The sequence below is a fragment of the Aptenodytes forsteri genome, unplaced genomic scaffold (genome assembly GCF_000699145.1).
Source record: "Aptenodytes forsteri isolate BGI_AS27 unplaced genomic scaffold, ASM69914v1 Scaffold61, whole genome shotgun sequence".
Taxonomy (NCBI): Eukaryota; Metazoa; Chordata; class Aves; order Sphenisciformes; family Spheniscidae; genus Aptenodytes; species Aptenodytes forsteri.
The window spans coordinates 999617-1018481 of NW_008794443.1; the positions used below are offsets into that span (position 1 = coordinate 999617).

At 44.8% G+C, this 18865-nt stretch overlaps 1 protein-coding gene across 1 annotated transcript in view; it reads left to right on the forward strand.

Moving 5' to 3' along the window:
• The window catches only part of PAX7 (paired box 7), a 104990-nt gene that overhangs the window by 52894 nt on the left and 33231 nt on the right, over positions 1-18865 (forward strand). Inside the window, exons 5-6 of the mRNA XM_009289575.2 lie at positions 10450-10615; positions 11204-11403. Coding sequence (XP_009287850.1) covers positions 10450-10615; positions 11204-11403 — 366 coding nt within the window. The remainder of the gene's footprint in view (positions 1-10449; positions 10616-11203; positions 11404-18865) is intronic.

Consider the following 18865-nt stretch of genomic DNA (forward strand, 5'->3'; position numbering starts at 1 on the left):
CCGTCCAACCTGACCTTGAATGTTTCCAGGGATGGGGCATCCACCACCTCTCTGGGCAACCTCTGCCAGTGTTTCACCACCCTCAGCATAAAAAACTTCTTCCTTCTATCTAGTCTAAATCTGTCCCCCTTTAGTTTAAAGCCATTCCCCCTTGTCCTGTCGCAACAGGCCCCGCTAAAAAGTCTGCCGCCGTCTTTTTTATAAGCCCCCTTTAAGTACCGACAGGCTGCAATAAGGTCTCCCCGAAGCCTTCTCTTCTCCAGGCTGAACAACCCCAACGCTCTCAGCCTTTCTTCATAGGAGAGGTGTTCCATCCCCCTGATCATTTTTGTGGCCTTCCTCTGGACCCACTCCACCAACGGGTCGTCTTTCTTATACTGAGGGGTCCAAAATAATTTTGTCAGGAAATTCTTGTCTAGGTGTAGAAATGACTTCTCAAAGCAATGCTAATGTCAAAAGAGACACCAGATACATCAGTCATGGGTCTAGGGACTTGAAACTAATCCTTCTCCTAGATGATCCCATTTGTGGATCCGTTTGCCCAAATGTGTTGCATTTTTAAGGCTAGTTACCAACAAACCCCAGTGCTTATTTCTGTTTTTTACTTGAACAATACCAACATAAAGAAATATAAGGTAAAACAAAGCAGTGCATGTACCCAAATTGTCCTTAGGTCAGCACTGCAATCCCGAGTCACTTAGAAATTTGAGCACTGAAAATGTTTTTCACAAGTAGACTTTGGTGCATTAGGTTCCCATGCAAGCAGCCCATCTCCATTTTTCCTGGTGCTATAATGAGTCAGATGTGGCAGGCTCCAAAGTATGATCTCAAAAAAATTTCCCAGAAATCTACCAAAATTGTTCCCAAAAAATAGATGGCAGCTTTTGCTTCTCAGCATCACCTGCGGATGATTCAGATGGTCGTACCACAGGCAGCTGGGTACAAGCATGCATACCACTAGCAAGTACGTTAATCCTAGTTCCTATGGTTTGGGCAGTGGGTGCTTTCTGGAAATAAATAAGAAGCGCGAAGGGGTGGGTGCGTTATGATGCTGATGTCTGTTATTAATCCCCAGGAAATTCCATGCACTGAGAAACCGTTATTTCAATAACAAAATTAAACTAGACAGCAGGAGTCGCAACCCAATGCTTTATTGATCATTTTTATGATGGGTACCATTGTGATTTCTGCCTGGGAGAAAATGGATGTTTCATTTAATAAAAAGGCTCAAAGCAATTCTGTCTCTGAAATCTCGGTGCATTTCTAGGCTACTCACATAATATGTATTTTATGACACAGTTTCAAACTGTAGTAAACAGGCATATTCTAGATTGTGCTGCAGTGGCTCAGACATGCCAAATGGAGCACCAGAAAAGAAATTCCATTCAATTTTGCTTGAAATTTTTCACAAAGCAATTCTGTTTTCCATGTGAAGAAGCTGAAAACCACCGTTTACCAGCAGTACTCTGCAGTCTAGTTTCCAGAAAATACATGGATTTCTCAGGAACTTCTCAAATATCTCTGTTGTGGGCTAGTGGGGACCCCAGTGCTCTTTCACCAGCTGTCACTGTGGTCAAAGGTCTATCCTGTTCCTTGAGATGGTGCTTTTTGAAGATGAAGGTATTATATGAAGGGACGGCATGGTGATAAGCAGGTCTCCCCCAGCTCCGAGCATTGACTGGAGTCATGCAAAGCTGCTGGAGCCTAATGCTGTTTGCCTGGTGTTTTGCTTCCCAAACTCTTTGAGATGTGTCCAAACTGGCTCTTCTGAGGCAATCCCCCTCCCTTAAAGGTCAGCTGAGAATGTTTTCTTTCTTCCTGAGGGTCCGACTAGTTTACATTTCTTGTGAAGAGGGCTGCGATGAGGTTATGACACAACAGCTGCCCTGTGTTTTTGGCAGCAGCCGGGGCACTGAGAGGCTGTGCAGAGGAGCCGGCAGTTGGGGCTCTCGTTGGCAGAGGCTGGCTTGGCATGCTTGTTTTCCACGGCATGGGGCCAGCCATGCTCTCGCACACCGGAGCGTCCAGATAGAAGGCCCACGGTGAGAACAGCCCCTGGCACCGCGGCAGCCGGTCCGTGAGAACCGCGGTGGCTCTGCCGGTGCGTGTGCCCAGGCACGTCGAGAGACCAGCGGTGCGATGCCAAGCAGCATCCAGCTCCCAGGAGAGGTCGGGGTGAGGGTAGCGCGCTGTTCCAGCCGGCTTTAAAGAAGCAGCTCTGCAAGGTAAAGCCAGCGAGGGCTGAATGCAGCTGAGATGGTGAGGAGGGTCCAGATGCTTCCCCCTCATGTCTCATGGAGATCTTGCTGCAGAATGATGTTGCTAATGAGAGAGAGAGGTCGGCTGCAGTCTTGTTACATTACTTTCTGTTTGCTTAGTGAATTGGTGCTTGATGTCTCACGGCATTGCTGCTGTTCTTTCACATCTCTCCAGCCTGAATTAGAAACAGAAATGCAAATGGATTAAAGAATAACCCATTGTGTACTTGCCCCAGCTAATATGCTCCAAATAAGCCCTCAGTCCACCTAGTAGTCACATAAAAAATAAACAAAACCAAACTGTAAATTAAATTACCAAGTATCCAAACTGCAGCGGCAAGTCTTTTTCCACCTGAACTTTGGAAAAGCCAGAGATGATCTCTTAAAATTGCAAGCACGTCCTATGTCCATATTGAAGGGTTTGCTTAGAAAAGCATCAGCACTTTTGGTATTCATAGTAGAATTACAGTAACCAGCCCCCCTGGAAACAGAAATGTCCCACTGACAGAGGACATAGTCCCAGCTATGTAAGCCTGAGGGCATCTTGCTGGAGAGAGTCAGCTCTCTTTCATTAAGTATATTATACTTTACTGAAGATGAAAATGATAAGCCTAATCCTGTAGTCCTTCTGGCAAAGCATTGGTTGAAGTCAACAGGAATGAATATAAACTTCAGGACTTGCAGCATAGTTTGACAAGACCAGCTTGTTTTGTATGTGTGGGGCAGGGAATCTGTATGAAACAAATGGAGAAATTTATGACAGAAGGTGCTCCTTCGAACTTGCTGGCTTCTGCAGATGGAGGAATCCATTCAGTTCAGTAAAACATGATTTTTAGATAAAATTGTGGATTTTTGTGTTGAGATGCAAAACCTGGAACTGACTTTTTTGATTGTTTGTCCTATTCTGCTTTTCTTGGTCCCCTTTGGACCGAGGAGCAGGACTGCCAGCCTCATGGTCGCAAGCTGAAAAAGGGATCCCCTAAACAATGTGGTAATGATTTGATTTTCTTACAAAGGAAAGAGGGCCCAGAGGCCAAAGCAATGAACAAGATCCCAGTTCCTTGGACGAAGCAGTTGTGTATAACACTGCGCACTCAGCTGGTCTAAATGGAAGTCAGTGAAGTTGCACTGATTTATAGCAGCAGAGTGTCTGTCCCATTGTATTAAAAACAAATAGGGCCTCCCAGCGGTTTTATGAGAAGAACTTTTATCACAAAATTTCCAGTCCAACGAGGGTGTGGACCAAAATATTTCTCATATGCTTTGCTCGTATGCCCTATGCTGAATCTCTGATTCTAGCAGAGCCACCACCCAGTCTGTGCCCGGTAAAATGAGCAAGTGTGCCATTGCTTCGAGCAGCCAGCATGCGTGGCTCTCGTCTGTTCTCAGTCTCCCCAGCTAAGGAGGCTTTCTGTTTAGTGGGACACCAATTAAATAGATTCTGTTTGGTCAGCAATAGAAAATGTTTATAATAATCAGGAGGAGGGTTTGCCAGGGTGTTTTAATCTTTGAGCCACTTCCCGTAGCACTTAAGCTATTTTTAAAAGCTCATAGTTTTTTATTTTGCAAAGAAAATCTTGATAGGGGGAATCGATGTGCTGCTGGTTTGCTGTTAAAGCCCAGCCTATCTCTAGCCAAACAATAGCAGCAGGAAATCTGCTCCCCAACATCTCATTCACCTCAGTGAGGTGTGAACATCAAAGCCTGTTCCAAATTGTTTAAATGCAACTCTAACACCATTAAGACTTGGTTGTCTAAGAAGCAAGTGTTGAAATGGAGAGAAAGCACTTCATAAAATACACTACCTGGCAGCTGCTTTCTGACAGCAGTGAACTCATCCTAATGTCTTTCAGCTTCCACAAGTCCCATTCATCCTCAGAGACAGGGTTTATAAAGAGATAAACAGATAAGTAAAACAGAGCGTTTATTTTAAATTTTATTTTATTTTAACAGAATTCCCTCTGACAACTGAAATCATCACTGAGAAGCACAGTTTGTAAAATGTAGAGCTGGAAAACATGTTTGCAAACAATCATTCAGGATCCAACAGCTATTTCATTCAATGATAATATTTTTTTTTATTTGTAAATATTATTAACTTTTATTACAGTAAGGGGTAAAGCTGCATCACTGGGCAGGGCTGGATTTGGAGCTGTGAAACCATGAGTTCAAACCTGGGCTTAGGATGTCTCAGTGTGAAAGCGGACAGATCTATCCCATTTCTCTTGCCTCCTGCTTCCCCGTCTGGAGTATGAAATCCATTAGCAGTTATGAAGTGTTCATACTGTGATGATCATTTAAAGGTAGAGATGGCCTTTTGGTTGAGGAAGTGTTTGTGACATGATTAATTCTTAGACAGCCACTCAAAGATTAGAAAGAATATTGCAAGAGTAAAGTAATCAATGTCACAATCAAATATTTCACTGCTAACAAGAAAAAGTGGTTTGCAAAAAACCCCCACATACCACAAACTGTGTTGAAATTCTTCAACAGATTGTTATAAACAGCTAACACCTTCAGGAACTGGGGTATGTCAGGAGAAATATAGGCTAAATTCATTGGATAATCTCATTTGTGAAGAGTCATTTGTTCTGCACCACTAACCTTGTTTAATATTTATCATAACCAAATCACCCACAAGTGATAGAGGCTCAGTGTTTTAAGCACTGAACCCAAGTGTCACTAGATACAGCCGTATCCCTACATGCACAGATAAAAATCTACGTGCCTAAAATCTGTGCACTCTCATGGGCTTTTTTCCTTGTTCTTTAAAGAGTTATCTCAGTAGCTTCAGCGATGCTTGTATGTCTCTGATGTCTGTTTTTCACACTCCTCAGCACCTGGCAGAGGAAGCGTAATCATCACCGAACTGTTGTACGGATTTACAGGTTCCCATCTCACTGTAACATCTCAACCCTTTCCAGTCTGGGAGGGCTGACTCTCAGCACCATCTGAAAGAAGGCATTCGGATGGAGCAGTAACTATCCCTGGTCTCTCATCACTGTTGCTGCTAGAGTTCCTCTCTAAAAGCCTTCTGCATCAGCCTCCTGGGAAGCCCAGGATTTGCAGCATTTATGACTAGTGTGGACAAGGCAAGGCACTGCAGGGATTTGCCCTGGTTCAAAGGAGAACCTGGAGAGGACCTGATCTGGCAGTCGCCTCTATGCAACCTGGGGAGGGACCTCACCTGACTTTGGTGGAATTTTTTTGGTGTGCTTGGGCCATAAATGGCCACATGACTCTTTTCCACCTGGTTTCTGCAACCTCTTGGGCCTGTGAAAGCAAACACATGTTGCATCTCTTCCATTCTGCTGGAGAGCAAAGGCACGACTTGGCTTTTCCATCCCTGTTTCCATTTATGAGCTCATTTATCCCATCTATCTTTCTCTAACATCAAGTCCTGATTAGGCTGAGCAGGAACACAACAGGCTTTCTTTCCCACAGGAGGCTCTTTTTGACCTTCCTTTCCTCTCCTTGTCTGACAAATTGTGGGAGCTGACCCATATCTCAGCGGCTGCGGGGATAATTCAGTCCAGCCCCATCCTGGCAGGCAGCTGTCTCTGCAGCCCTTCTCCGCTGCTCTGCTGGTTGAGAACAAGTGGCTGGGACATCTCTGGCCGGCCATTGGCAGGGTTGGGTGCAGGCGTTCAGGTTAAATAAGAACCAGGGCTAACCTTTGCCCCAAACCCAATCTGGCTGGGAGGATGGGCTCTTCTGAAATCAGCTGGTTCTGCAAGGCAGACAGTGATGAATTGGAGAGGTTTCTTAGTCTCGCCGTGCCTCCCTCTCCCATCTGTGAAGGGGATGGTGAAGGTAACGGATTGAGTGATATTCTGCAGTGAACACCTAGCGTTCAGGATCCTTGTAGCAGCACACTCGCTTACTGAGCAAGGTGCACGTGGCACAGTGAGTGACTCTGGTCTTATCTGGACCCTGGGCATGACTAGGACACGAAGAACCTGCTTGGATATCTTCTTTTAAGTTATTTTCCATGAGGGCATTCCTGTATCTATCTGCTTCCCCTCAGTAGATCTGAGCAGTTTCTATAACGCATCTCCTGTCTACTTAGTACATTCTTTGGAAGACAATTCATGGGGACAAAAGCCCCAAATGTCTTTAGCAGGTACAAACTGTTGTCTTCAGTGGCCTGTATTATACTTCTGTACCCGTGGAAAGCAGCACGTTTACACAGTGCAGGATCTCTTTGCTATGCACAGACAAATGATCATGAAGAACTTGTCTTTTTAAGAAAAAGCAGGTTTCTGACATGCTGTTTTTTCTGCTCTTGGGTTCTTCACGCAGCCCTTTTCCCAAGTGCTGGCTACGTTTGTCCCAGCATAAAACTCTAGTCGTACGATCCAGCCCCAGCAGCTTCTAGAGCAACGTCTCCACAGGCAGACCAGCAGCTTCAAAACTTCTTCCTCTTCCTCATCTTCTTCCCACCAGTCTGGTTTTAGCAGCCGTAGCCTTCACCCCAGGCTTAACATGGTGTAACAGGATCCTCTGGCAGGGGGAATCTTTAGTGGCTGATAAAACCTTAACTGTTCTGAAATGAAAGCAGGTTCCCTTTGAAGTGTGCCTCGCATTACAGTTAGATGCTCTAGCCTCTATATTTTAACTACCAATAAAATGATTTATAAGCATAAAGGCCTGAGCCACCTTTAAGGCAGGGGAAGGGAAAGAATTGCTAACATCATTAGCTGGAATGTATCTTCTTTTTTTCTGTGGGTTATAAATAAGGGGCGGAATCAACCTGTTTGGGCCATGAAATGTCCCTTCCTCTGCACGGGAAGATAAATCCTATCAATTTCTTTGTGGAAGGTTTCAGTGTATTTGTGGCTGGATTCTCCAGCCAGGCTCTGTTAGGAAGCACTGTGTTTAAGTATGTAGTTGTGAATCTCATTTGGTGCATGTGTATTTACTATTACTATCATTTATTATTTGTTTTGCTATGATGCTCCAGCCAAGACAGAGGTCTTGCTGTGCTGGGTATGGTGCCTACAGGCAGTTAGAGAGCGTCTCTGCCTCGGATGCCTGATTGTTGAAATAAACTAAAATGTGAGAAAATGTGGGTTTTATCTTCAATTTAGAGGTGGTGATCTGATGCGTGGGTTGTGTAAGGACCAAAATATGTTGAATGCAGCAATGTTTCCACTGACTTCAAATCAGAAAAGCAATAGCTTTCCCGAAGTCACAGAAGGAGCCCGTAGCATAATTAAGAACTGACTTTCTTTCTCTGATGATAGTCCACTGTCTTGAAAGTTAGCTTTCCTTTCTTTACAAGCCCATGTGCATTGTAGACCAAAGTATGCAAGACATCCCGAGAATGGCCTGTGCACAGGCCCTTTTGGTCAACTCTACCTGTTTGTAAAAGGATCCAGAGTACCCTTTTATTTCCCTTAAAAAATAAAGGAACTACACACCCTTAACTGGATGTGGAGAAGCAAGACGGGAGGAGTCGTACACACACGTGTGAATTTTAATTCTGAACAATGGATGCAAACATGCGTGTTGGTGCACGGACAACAATAACCTCACGTGGTGTAACGTAAGACAACACAAATCTTTTCAAAGTTGTGTTTTGATCGTATGTTAGCCAAGCCAAGTGACAGACCACCACAGGGGAACCGAGTACTTGTGGGGGTGTTGTTGGAGAAATGTGTCCCGTACTAGACCATCTCACTCCACAGGTTTCTTCTGAACTTCTAATCCTGAGTGGATTTGCCAGTATCTGGCCACCCTTTGCGATGTCGGGAAAGTGTCAGAAATCACTGGAGTGGCTTTTATGTTCTTGGAGTTCAATTTCTCTTTTCCTCTCGATTCCTGGATTCATATCTGCTTTGGTTATGTTTTCCCTTCAGGTATTTGAATTTTATGTGCTATTCTCAGCATTGAGATCCTTTTTTTTTTGAGTGGAAGCTCTTCCAGCCTGGGACTAGGCATTTTTCTCTGAAGAGAGGAGGTTTATTTATCTCCTTATGTTCAGCTAACAGAAATATTCAGACAGTTTTTATGTCCTTAACGGTGAAAGTGGAAGCAAATGATATGAGAGGAGGAGCCAAGTTCCGTATCCCTAATTCAAAGGATGAATTACATATACATGCATGCATGAGAAAAGGACAGGACTGTCCTCTTTGCATGTCCAGGGCAAACAAAAGGTTATTTATTCATTTGTGTTGCTCACTGCTCCTGGAAACTGCCATGAATTGGACTGTATAAAAGAGTTGTAAAGTGCTACAGGCCTTAATGTTCATTCATTTCTCTCTCCTTAACTCTGTCTGAGATTTTGCTAGTGACTTTTGGTGCCAAAAATGGACACAGAGATTCTGACCTGCATGGACTTTGTTGATCAATGCAGATCGGATGTAAGCTGACCTATTTCTGTCACGCTTTTGGAAGATGCTAAGAGGTTATGCTGCTTCAGCCAGTAGTGCACTGCAGTCGGAACAGGTCTGTAAAAAGACGCATTTGGTGCCAAGGACCTGACATCAGCACTGTATACATTTCAGGGGGTTTAATTTAGACCAGCTCTTCCAAAGAAAATGGGGCTTTTTTTGGTTTTACTGTACATGGATGTAAATAACAGCGTGAAGTGAAGGACTGCCCAGGACTAGGTCCTTCCTAGCCATCGTCAGCTTGTCACACACAACTATCATTAGCAGGTTTTAATCAAACTGTTTCCACAGTGCAGTAGTAGATGAGTAACACGTAGAAAGAGCAATAATAGACTGTGATCCAGAGAACCTCGCAGGAATTTGTGTGTGAAGCTCAGTGTATGCTTGTTTTTGCAGCAAGCACCACTGCAGTGCATGTGGACTGAGAGCCAACACTCCATTAAATAAGCAGCTCTCAGTGAAAACACGTTGCCTTGTCATGCCGAGTGAATTATACATACGCACAGGTGCCAGTAAGAAAAAAAGGCAAACTAACAAGTGACCATTTACAGGGGGACTCAATTTAAAGGCCAGAGAAAGACATCCACTTTGAGATTTGGATCATGTCTGAAGTGCAAAGCGCATCGGACTAAGGTTCTGCTATATTTGGGGCAGAGAGTTTTGGTTTGGTTCCCAAGATGTGGGGACAGTTTGGACTGCAGTGCCTCAAACCCTTGTAACCCCAGCTTCTGATCTGATGTTGAGCAGCTTGGAAGCCTGATGGAGGATTTTTTTTTCCCCCGGAATGCTTTACACTCTTGATTTTTGCTCCATTTTTTCTTGTTGCTGTGAAATTTAATCGTGTTTTCTAGCCCTTTAGGCCTCACAAAGTCCAGCAGCTGCATTCTCATCTGGCTTGAAAGCTTATCCGCATACTTCTGAACCCCAAACAGGGATCGGGCCTGAGAGCCTCTCTGATTAAATGAAGTAAACCAAGCCCAAGAGACAGCTTGAGAAGCCCTTTCCACTATGCAGAAGGGAGATTGCCCATGATAAAACACATCAGGGCAGACAAATGCATTTAGAAAAATTTCCCCTTGAGTCTTACAGGTAAACTAGCACTATAGGAAACATGAGCCCAGCTTTGCACATGCATTAATACTGGGTTTATTTTAATGCACAGTGATTTAAATTGGCTGCAGTACAATTCTAGTGCACACTGCAGTGCCTCTTGCAAGGAGAGCATGTCTTAGCATACAGACAACAGTGATTTGCTGCAGTACAGAGAAGCTAAGAAAACCCTGTATTCCCTCCGGTCTGGTTCTATCTATTTAGCTTGTCTAACATAGAAACCATGATGCTAATCTGTCTATTTATCCCTCCTAACAGTGCAGCCGTGTTGCTATTATGGTACTTAATCCTTCAGCATAATTCACATAGTTGTCAGATAACAGGGCAGAATGGCCAGGTGGTAGCAATGCATCTATTTGGTATGGACTCTCTCAGAATACACAAGCTAAATTATTCCTCTTCATCTCACCCTACTGCTGATAGCACCCTCCCATGCTCTTAGTAGTATCTTTCACAATTTTAAATGCATTTATCTTCACCCAGGAGACAGGGCAGTAGTAGTATTGTCATTTGGGAGAAAGGAAACTGAGGAACTGAGACGAATGCTCACAAAGTCTGTGTCAGGCAGCGACTTGAACCTATTTTTGGCCAGTGCTGTAGTTCAGGATGTGTTTCCATCAGCAACCCAGGTGAGATGGGACAATAGCTCAGAGTAAGTCACACGTGGTCTTTCCTCTCCCCATCAGGTGTGGTTCAGCAACCGAAGGGCGAGATGGCGCAAACAGGCGGGAGCAAACCAACTTGCGGCTTTCAATCACCTGCTGCCAGGGGGCTTCCCGCCGACAGGAATGCCGACTCTCCCCCCGTACCAGCTGCCGGACTCCACCTACCCAACAACCACCATTTCCCAAGGTGAGCATCCATTCGCCTGCACTGCTCCTCTTCTCTTGCCCTACATCATCCCATCATCCCTTCCCTTTCTGATTCGTGACATCCCACTAAGGCTCTTGTAATACATAGGTGGTTTTCCTTTAGTTGGGAAGACGAGGTTTTTCTTCAAGTCAATGGAAACTCCACAGTTTTCTCCTCTGTCTCATGGTCCTTTCTGCTGTGTCAGTGTGTCTCATGACTGTAGTTCTTCTGCTCAGCTTTGAAATGGAGAGCACATCAGTCCAAAGTGAGTATCATATAGGCGATCCCTTGTTCTGGATAAAACTCCATACTGGGGCTGAGTGGAAGCAGTATTGCTAATTCCAGTTGGCTTTGGCCTTGGCCTTTACAAAGGAATTTATGGCTTCAGAAAATTAAGAGAAAATTCAGATATTTCATCCCAGGTTTGCATATTTTGTACTGTCACATGATATGCTTGTGCTCATGTGGAGCACAGAGACAGTGGGACCTTGAAGCTGAGATCAGGATAGCCAAACCATCAATCCATGCTTTGCAGAGTCCCGGCTGTAACACCCCATGACTGTTTACCTCTGAACCCTCTCTCCACAGATGGGGGAAGCACTGTACACAGACCCCAGCCCCTGCCGCCGTCCACGATGCACCAGGGAGGGCTTGCTGCAGCCGCTGCTGCTGACACTGGCTCTGCCTATGGGGCCCGACACAGCTTCTCCAGCTACTCGGACAGTTTCATGAATGCTGCAGCTCCTGCCAACCACATGAATCCTGTTAGCAATGGCCTCTCTCCACAGGTATGTGACCCGCTTCATTCTCTTTTTTTGGCTGAGAGTATTTGGCTGGTCCAGATCCTCTGAGAGCAGGGCAAGCTTCAGGCTATCACAGTGTATTATGATTAACAAGGGAGTTACTGTTATTGTCACGAATTCTTGGAGGCAGCCTAGTTAAAGCAATTAGTTAATTTGTTTATCGGCAGTATCTCTATCCTGAGCTCAGCACTGTACTGCCAAAGCATTTGTATCCTGTTAGTTCCCATATTCAGGTTAGCACACTGTAATCGCAAACACCAGGACCTAGGGCATCGGTGTTTGTCTTCTCAGCCCTCCAAAAAAATTCCAGTGCAGGTGTGGGCCCTTCGATTGTGGATTTTAGCCTAATGACAGCACGCTTGACTTTTTAGTTACTTTTTGCAGGCTCACTTCAGAAGCAGTCCATGATTTGTGGGCGACTGATCTAGAGATTAGCTGAAGCCAGCTTGTCCAACTCTGGTTGGAATGTGGAAAGCCCTTACTTACGAAAGTGCCATGGATCTGAGCTTCCTCAAAACACAGGGATGTAGATCTGGGATTTAGTTTTGAGAAACTAATTGTCATGTAAACAGTTCTGCTAATGCTTTCCACAAGGTCAGAATAAGAGGTGTAGGTAAGCTTTAAATGAAGAAAGATACATTTCATACGCATCTGTTTGTGTAAAAGAATGGAGCGTGTGTGTTTTAAGTTTACCAGGCAACAGCCACGGCCTCCCCATGTAATACACCCTTGTTTTTAAAATCCCTGCCTGAGCTCAGAATAGAGTGCCCGTGACCTGACTCTGGGATCTGTGCTCCAAGCCTCATCCCAGCTGCCTTCCAAAGGGCCCCATCCCAGGTTTGATCAGATTGCTGCCAGTTGTGTGCGTGGCTTTTTGGTGCTGCGTGTGACAGAGAAGCAAGCCTCAGCAGCGCAGAGAGGTTAAAGCCTCCATCATCATCAGGTCTAGAGAGAGCAGAGCTTGTGCTATGTGTGTGTTATGGGAGCAGACTCATGTTCTCAGCTGGTGAGCTCCACTGAAGTCAGTGGCGATGCCAGGATGTACGCCACCTGAGAATACAGCCCACTCTCTCTGTCACTATCCTGGGATAAGAATTCTAATTTTCTGTCACCTCATTAGATAGAGCCTTTAACCTTCTCTTTGGTTTACTTGTTGTAATCTGTTTTCCAAATGCACATTTGCCTTTAAGTGGAACAAGGCACATATTGTATGCTGAAAATTAACAGCAAGGACTTTTATTCATGTGGTGCCTGCCATCCTGGAGGCATACCCAATACTTTTTACTTTTGCTCTCGGTCACTTGTGAAATACGGAGACATATGAAGTGCACTATAGCAGTTGTTTCAGAGTGGCCAGTAACACTATTTAAGACAGGAAGTGCAAAATAATTTGAATCTACAAGGAGAAATTAGGTAGGCATCTGAAATGAAAAGGCTACAACTGTTTAGAGAGGAGTCCAATAAACGAGGCCATCAGAGAGTTATATAGATTTTAAGGTCCAATAGCTTGTGATCTCTCGAGTGTGAAAACAAACGTTGAGTATCAATGGAAAGAGGGAAATTTTGCAGCTTCTCTGAAATGGTATAAAAATCCCACTCTTAGCTTTGAATGGTCGTGAGATGGAAAATGTAAAAGTGTGACTGGCATGAGGCTGAATATTGCCTCAAACAGTGTAATTTGTGGGGGAAATAGGGAGACCTCTTTCTGACAAGGGATTTCTAATAGCACTGGGCTTGGGAGATGAGCATATAGTATGGAATTCAAAGGCAGACTGCAGGTTAGATGGTCCAGGGCATGTGATTAATTCGGATTATCACAAGTGCAATTTAGCACCATAGAATAAGTTAAGGATGAGATCCACGTGATAAGCTGCACAAGCACTAGACATATACAAGTCCATCATGCAATTTCCATTTCTGTAGCTTCATCATCTACTTACTAGTCCCGCTCACTAAATCAGAGGCTCATTGAAATGACCAGACCAACGCTTTTTCTATGCTTATCCCTATCCCAAATTACCCTGCCCCCAGGCTCAGGCTAGGGGAAGATAGAGTCCTGAGCCAATAAGCCCTTTGTATGGGAAAGAGAGGATACATTATCTGCAGTCCTGAAGAAAAGAGGGCTTTGTACCCCCAAGAAGGGGAGATTCCCATTTACCTAATGCTTTTAATCATGCGAGGGCCAAGCTATCAGCATATAAATTCTTCTATTTCTTTTGTGCATAGAAAGGCTAACCCAGGTTATTTTATGACTGCTTTATATTTACTTATCCTGCTACCTTCCTGCCTTTCTAAGCCCTCTGCTGTTCCTAGTGGAAGGATGCAAGAAATACTCCTAACAGCATGAATGGGAACTCGTAGAAGTGTCCTCTTTTACGTAGCGAGGTGGGTAAAAGTTTTGTGAGGTCTCAATATAGGATGCTCTGCGTAACTTATTGGTGCATAGTTCAGCTATTCCACGGCGTTACAGGTAAAACCCATTGCACCTCAACCCTCTCATCCTCCTGTCCAGCTTTCTGTGGTATCTGGTTGCTCTCTGCAGGGGTAAATATCAACTACAGGGAAGGAGGGAGTTCAGGAGATAGAAAAAAAAATTGGGAACTTAAAATGAAGGCAGTTTGTCTGAACTGCAAACAGACAGTTCTCTGGTTTCATCCCTTAGCAGCAGCAGGAGGGAGATTTCTTTGCAGTTTAGACAAGGAGGTGGGGGCCAGCCTGGCCGAGAGCTCCCAGCATTTGCTGCCGCTCGGCACGCTATCCAGTTACCCCGGGATTGGGTGTCCCGGCCAGAATCCAACAGACGGGCTCGGTGCTGGCAGCTGAAATTCTAGAGGAGAAGCATGGCATTTCCATTCTCACAACAGAGAAAAGGGGATTACGTTTGGCCTCTGCAGGCTCGGTCCCCCCACGCACACACGCACTTTAGTCCTCCCCCTCCTGACAGAAAGAACAGACACTGCTGAAAGTTTTACCCAGACTTCACGTGGGAAATGGCCATGTTTCTTGCTTGTTTTCCAGCCTGTAGCACAAAGCCTTGTGCCTGTCCAGCTCTGCTGCTGGATCCCCAAAGCATTTCCCATGCAGTTTCCCCAGTTTAGAGGCCGTTCTGCCCCTATTCCAGGCCTGAGACTGCCGAGGAGTGAGAGGTCAGCTGGGAATTTTTGTCTTCAGCTGCTTCATCCCATGATGGTGTTTTTTGTGACACTTCATACAAGAACACCGACTTGGTTGTGCAAAGTATAGTCCCACATGATTAAACCGCTACCTAGCATGATCTCTCATGTCATACTCCTTCCTAGACCTTAGTGAGAGACCTCAGGGTAACCCGAGTAGTGATTTGTGATGGTTTCATGCTGGGACAGCCTTTGTAGGAGGGAGATCTTGCTCTGAGTGTTGCCTGTTTGAGAAAGTGAACTTCACAGGCTGGCCAGCTGCAGCCAGATGAGTCACCTTGCATCTGTCAGGATGCACTCGGTGGCTGCAGCAGTCACGGATTATCAGAAAGTAGCTCAGTACCAGTGAGCAGGAACAAGCAGCAGCGAGGTCCCCGTCGCTCCCCAAAGGGCACGTGGGTTAGCAGCAGCTGTCACAGATTCAGCTGGGCTGACTCAGTGGCTCGTAACTGCCTCCAGGCTGGCATTAATGCCTGTGCCAAAACTTAGCAAAGATATAGAGACCCGAAGCAAAGTTAAATATGAAGAGTGAGTAACCAGTTAGCAGTCATACAGAGTGTGATTTCTGGCCCTGGAGCATCTGTCTCATCATTTCTCACAAGAGTGGGTTGTAAACCAAGTGTGTGCGTGGGTGGGTGGGATTTCATAAATACGTTGTAAGTATTTCCAACTCATTTTCATCTCACAGAGGAATCATTTCCCGTTTATTTGAGAATACCTATCAACCTCAGCTAGAACAAGGCCAGGCACCAAGACATCCTTAGCCAGGTTGTGCTTCACACTGGCAGCAAGAACAAACCTTGCATCCACCTGTTTTGAAGTTCAGACCTGTGCTAGCTGAGTATTGCCCCCCACTGTGGCTGGGGTAAGGCTTGTGCCAAATAGCTCAATATGATGGTAACCTCAGTATTAAGTCCAGTTATGTCCTGATTGGCATCTGACAGTCCTTCAAGAAATGTGTATGCTGCAGTGCGGGCTGAGGTGGGGGGAAATTAAATGAATTAAGCAGTACATTACAAGTCAACTTAAAGAGAAAAGTGAGGGCCACATTTGACTGTGCCTCTGCCATTTGTGATGATGGGAGATTCCCTGGGTGCTTTTCAAACAGCAAAGAAGTAGGGTCATATTGTATTCTGGGCTGCTTTCATCTCTAGCACCTCTCTTCTGCCTTTTAAAATGTCTTCATGTTTTTTTAGGAGGATTTTGTCCACTGCTTAGCCTCCTAAAATTTCTGCCACCCTTTTAGATCCAGGCCTGTATCTTAAATGGGTCTGACCGTTCATTGTAGCATGTTGGGGTCTTGCAAGGGATTATTCAAAAGCAAAAGATGGTTAGTTTGTTGCAGGTGGCCCCTGTCTAGCTGGAGAACATATTAAGGTGTAGTTAAGAGTCAGGCGTTTCCTATACTTTCATAACATGTTACGTCTGAGACCTTTGAATCTTTTAACAAACCCACAGGATCACCCAGAGATTAAGACAATTCCAGAAATACGAAGAGCCAAGAGAAACTTGTTCACCATCTCATATTTGTTGCTTTAATTTTCTCAGGGCTTTCAGTGGCTTTTTTGCTCCATGAGCAAATTCATTCCCAGTGTAATGGCAGTATCTGAAGGTTGGAGTCAGATTTTACAATTTCTGTTTTATCACCGTTTCTTGATAGTGTTCCTGGAGGGACACTTGAGGCACAGGTCAGGCTCTGCCCACAAATTTACACTCTAAACTCAGGGACCTTCTTAGTCTACACAACCGTAGCACAGTTTTGTTTTTCCTGACATCATCCCAGGGCTCCGTTCTCTTCCACCGTCCAGGGTAACGTTTTCCTCAGCCTGATTGGGGTGGGATTAGAGATCATCTGAATCCCTGTCAGGAGCACACTGATCCTGGCAGAAGCGTGAGAAGAGCCAGCTGAGCCCTTTTTTTTTGGGGAAACCTGGCAATTGGGAAGGACACGATGTTAGCTGGCGAGAGGGGAGCAGGCATCGCGGTGTCTGGCTCCAGTGAGACAGCACTCCTTCCTTCAGTGACATGGATCCCTTCTGTCTGGTTCCTTTTTTCTTTTTTTTTTTTTTTGTCGGAGACACTGTGCCTATAATAAGCATTCAAAATGAGTCTTGCTGGGCCAGGAGAAGGGGAGGGGAAGAAAGAGGGGGAGGAGAGGGGAAGGGAAGGCCAGGGAAGGGAAGGGAAGGAAGGGGGGGAGGGGGAAAGGGAGGAGGGGGTTTAAATAGCAAAGAATTAGAAAAAAAAAATCTGATGCAAATCACTAGTAGAGAGAAAATTATGTGCAATTACCCAAGCGATACTGGGCAGCCGTGCCCACCCCAACCAACAAGATCTCATTAACAAGCAGAAAATAAGATTGAAATGGTGTGTAAAAGAGCTGAAAAATGAATTTGAATGCTGCATTTGTCCACAATTACCCCCTCGTTCACACATATTTTATTGCAATTTTTTTATTATTCTTAATCTTTCCATCCCTCAAAGCAGATTGGGAACATCCTGGCATTACAGTTGCTGAGGGAGGAAGCATTAAGGATTCCCCGTTTCCCTGAAAGGAGACCCTTCTCTCGCTCGAATTTTAAAGGGTTGGTTTTGGACGGATAAGGATTCATTTCTCTGGCTTATCTTAGTGTAGGAACATGTTCTTCTAATATTCTTTAACCTCTGACGCTCTTGGGTGCCACCCCACATGAGGGTTTTTCTTTAACCTTGCCTCCTGGGTTCCTCTACCTCCCTTTTCCATCTCTCCTTCCCCTTTCTCCTACCCTCTTTTTCCACTCCAGTTTTTTTCCATGTGGTCTCTGCTCTGTTCCCCCCACGCTGCCTCCTCCGCGTTCCCCCTGCAGCCCCATCTCTCTAGAGGACCGTGATTCCCTCAAACGAAGTGTCTGCCCTTCAGAACGTGGCTGCTGTCCCTTTTCTGAGTCACAATTATTCCTCGCACCCTGTTTCTTTCTCAGTGAGCGGTCTTCAGCCTCCCCACGACCTTGTGGCAGATTGCACGCAGGATTTTTGGAGAAGGAGGTGAACACGTGCTAAAATCCATGTCCTTTTTTTGCCGGGGGATGGGAAGGGGGCATAGGAGTTTCCAGGTTTCTCTCTGGGAGAAACTGGCTCTGCTAAGACTGCGTTGGCGTTTTCCCTTGCTCGGTGTCAAATGCAGCTCCATCTCTCTAAACTTTTAACCTATGTGTTAAATTATTTCCTACCCAGGAAAGCTGGTAGTTTTTCCACTAAAGTTTCTTACTTTCTTTTTTTTTTTTTTTTTTTTTTTTTTTTTTTTTTTTTTTTTTTTTTTTTTTTTTTTTTTTTTTTTTTTTTTTTTTTTTTTTTTTTTTTTTTTTTTTTTTTTTTTTTTTTTTTTTTTTTTTTTTTTTTTTTTTTTTTTTTTTTTTTTTTTTTATTTAACCAAACAAAGCCCATCTGCTCTTGTCAATTAGACGCCTCTGCTCCCAGCAACGGGAAAAGGGGAGAATGGAACATTTTTCTCGTGTGAAAATAGATACGTATTTATTTGCCTGATTCCTAATGACTCTCTTTCTGCAAGCGAAGGAGTAGGGTGGGAAGGGGGGGAAATTCATATCTGAGGGGCCAAAATGCTTTCTGTCAACCTTGAGGTTTCATGAGTTTCCTCGATTGATTTGGATGCTCTGGTCCCATTGAAAACTGATTAGAAACAAATAAGGCAGCATCTTATTACTTTAACCCTAACTCTAATGCTCTGGGTGGCACTGATTATGTTTATTCCTATGTGATTTCCACTCCAGACATTGTTCTCTGTGTGCTTTACCGAGATATTAAAATATTAGAAACACAGGGATTTCAGAGCAAACAGTTGGTTCCTGAGCCTTGAATTCGATAGGAGCTTTGTCATTACCTTTGGTGGGTCCAGGATCAGCCCCTGTGGTACTGCACTATTTGTAAACTCAAGTATCAGTTTACAAATTGGGGAGAAAGGGGAATAAGGAGTAAATAGGAGAAGAAATACAGGAAAAAAAACCTGAGGAGAATGACAAGACCAATGACAGCAGGAAGAAGAAATGCAGGGAGCTGTGAAAGTGTCTGATAAGCCCCCAGACCTCAGAGCAGGGAGCGCGTATTTAAGACACCCAGGGCTAAGACATGGAAATCTGTACCCAAAAATCTTTAAATATCCCTTCCCACCCAGACCCCGCTACCCGCTTACGGGGTGGTGGGAACAAAGCCGAAGTCGGCTGGGTGGAACAGGAATCGCAGGGGCTGTAATTCCTGCTGAAATCTGGACAGGACTGGTG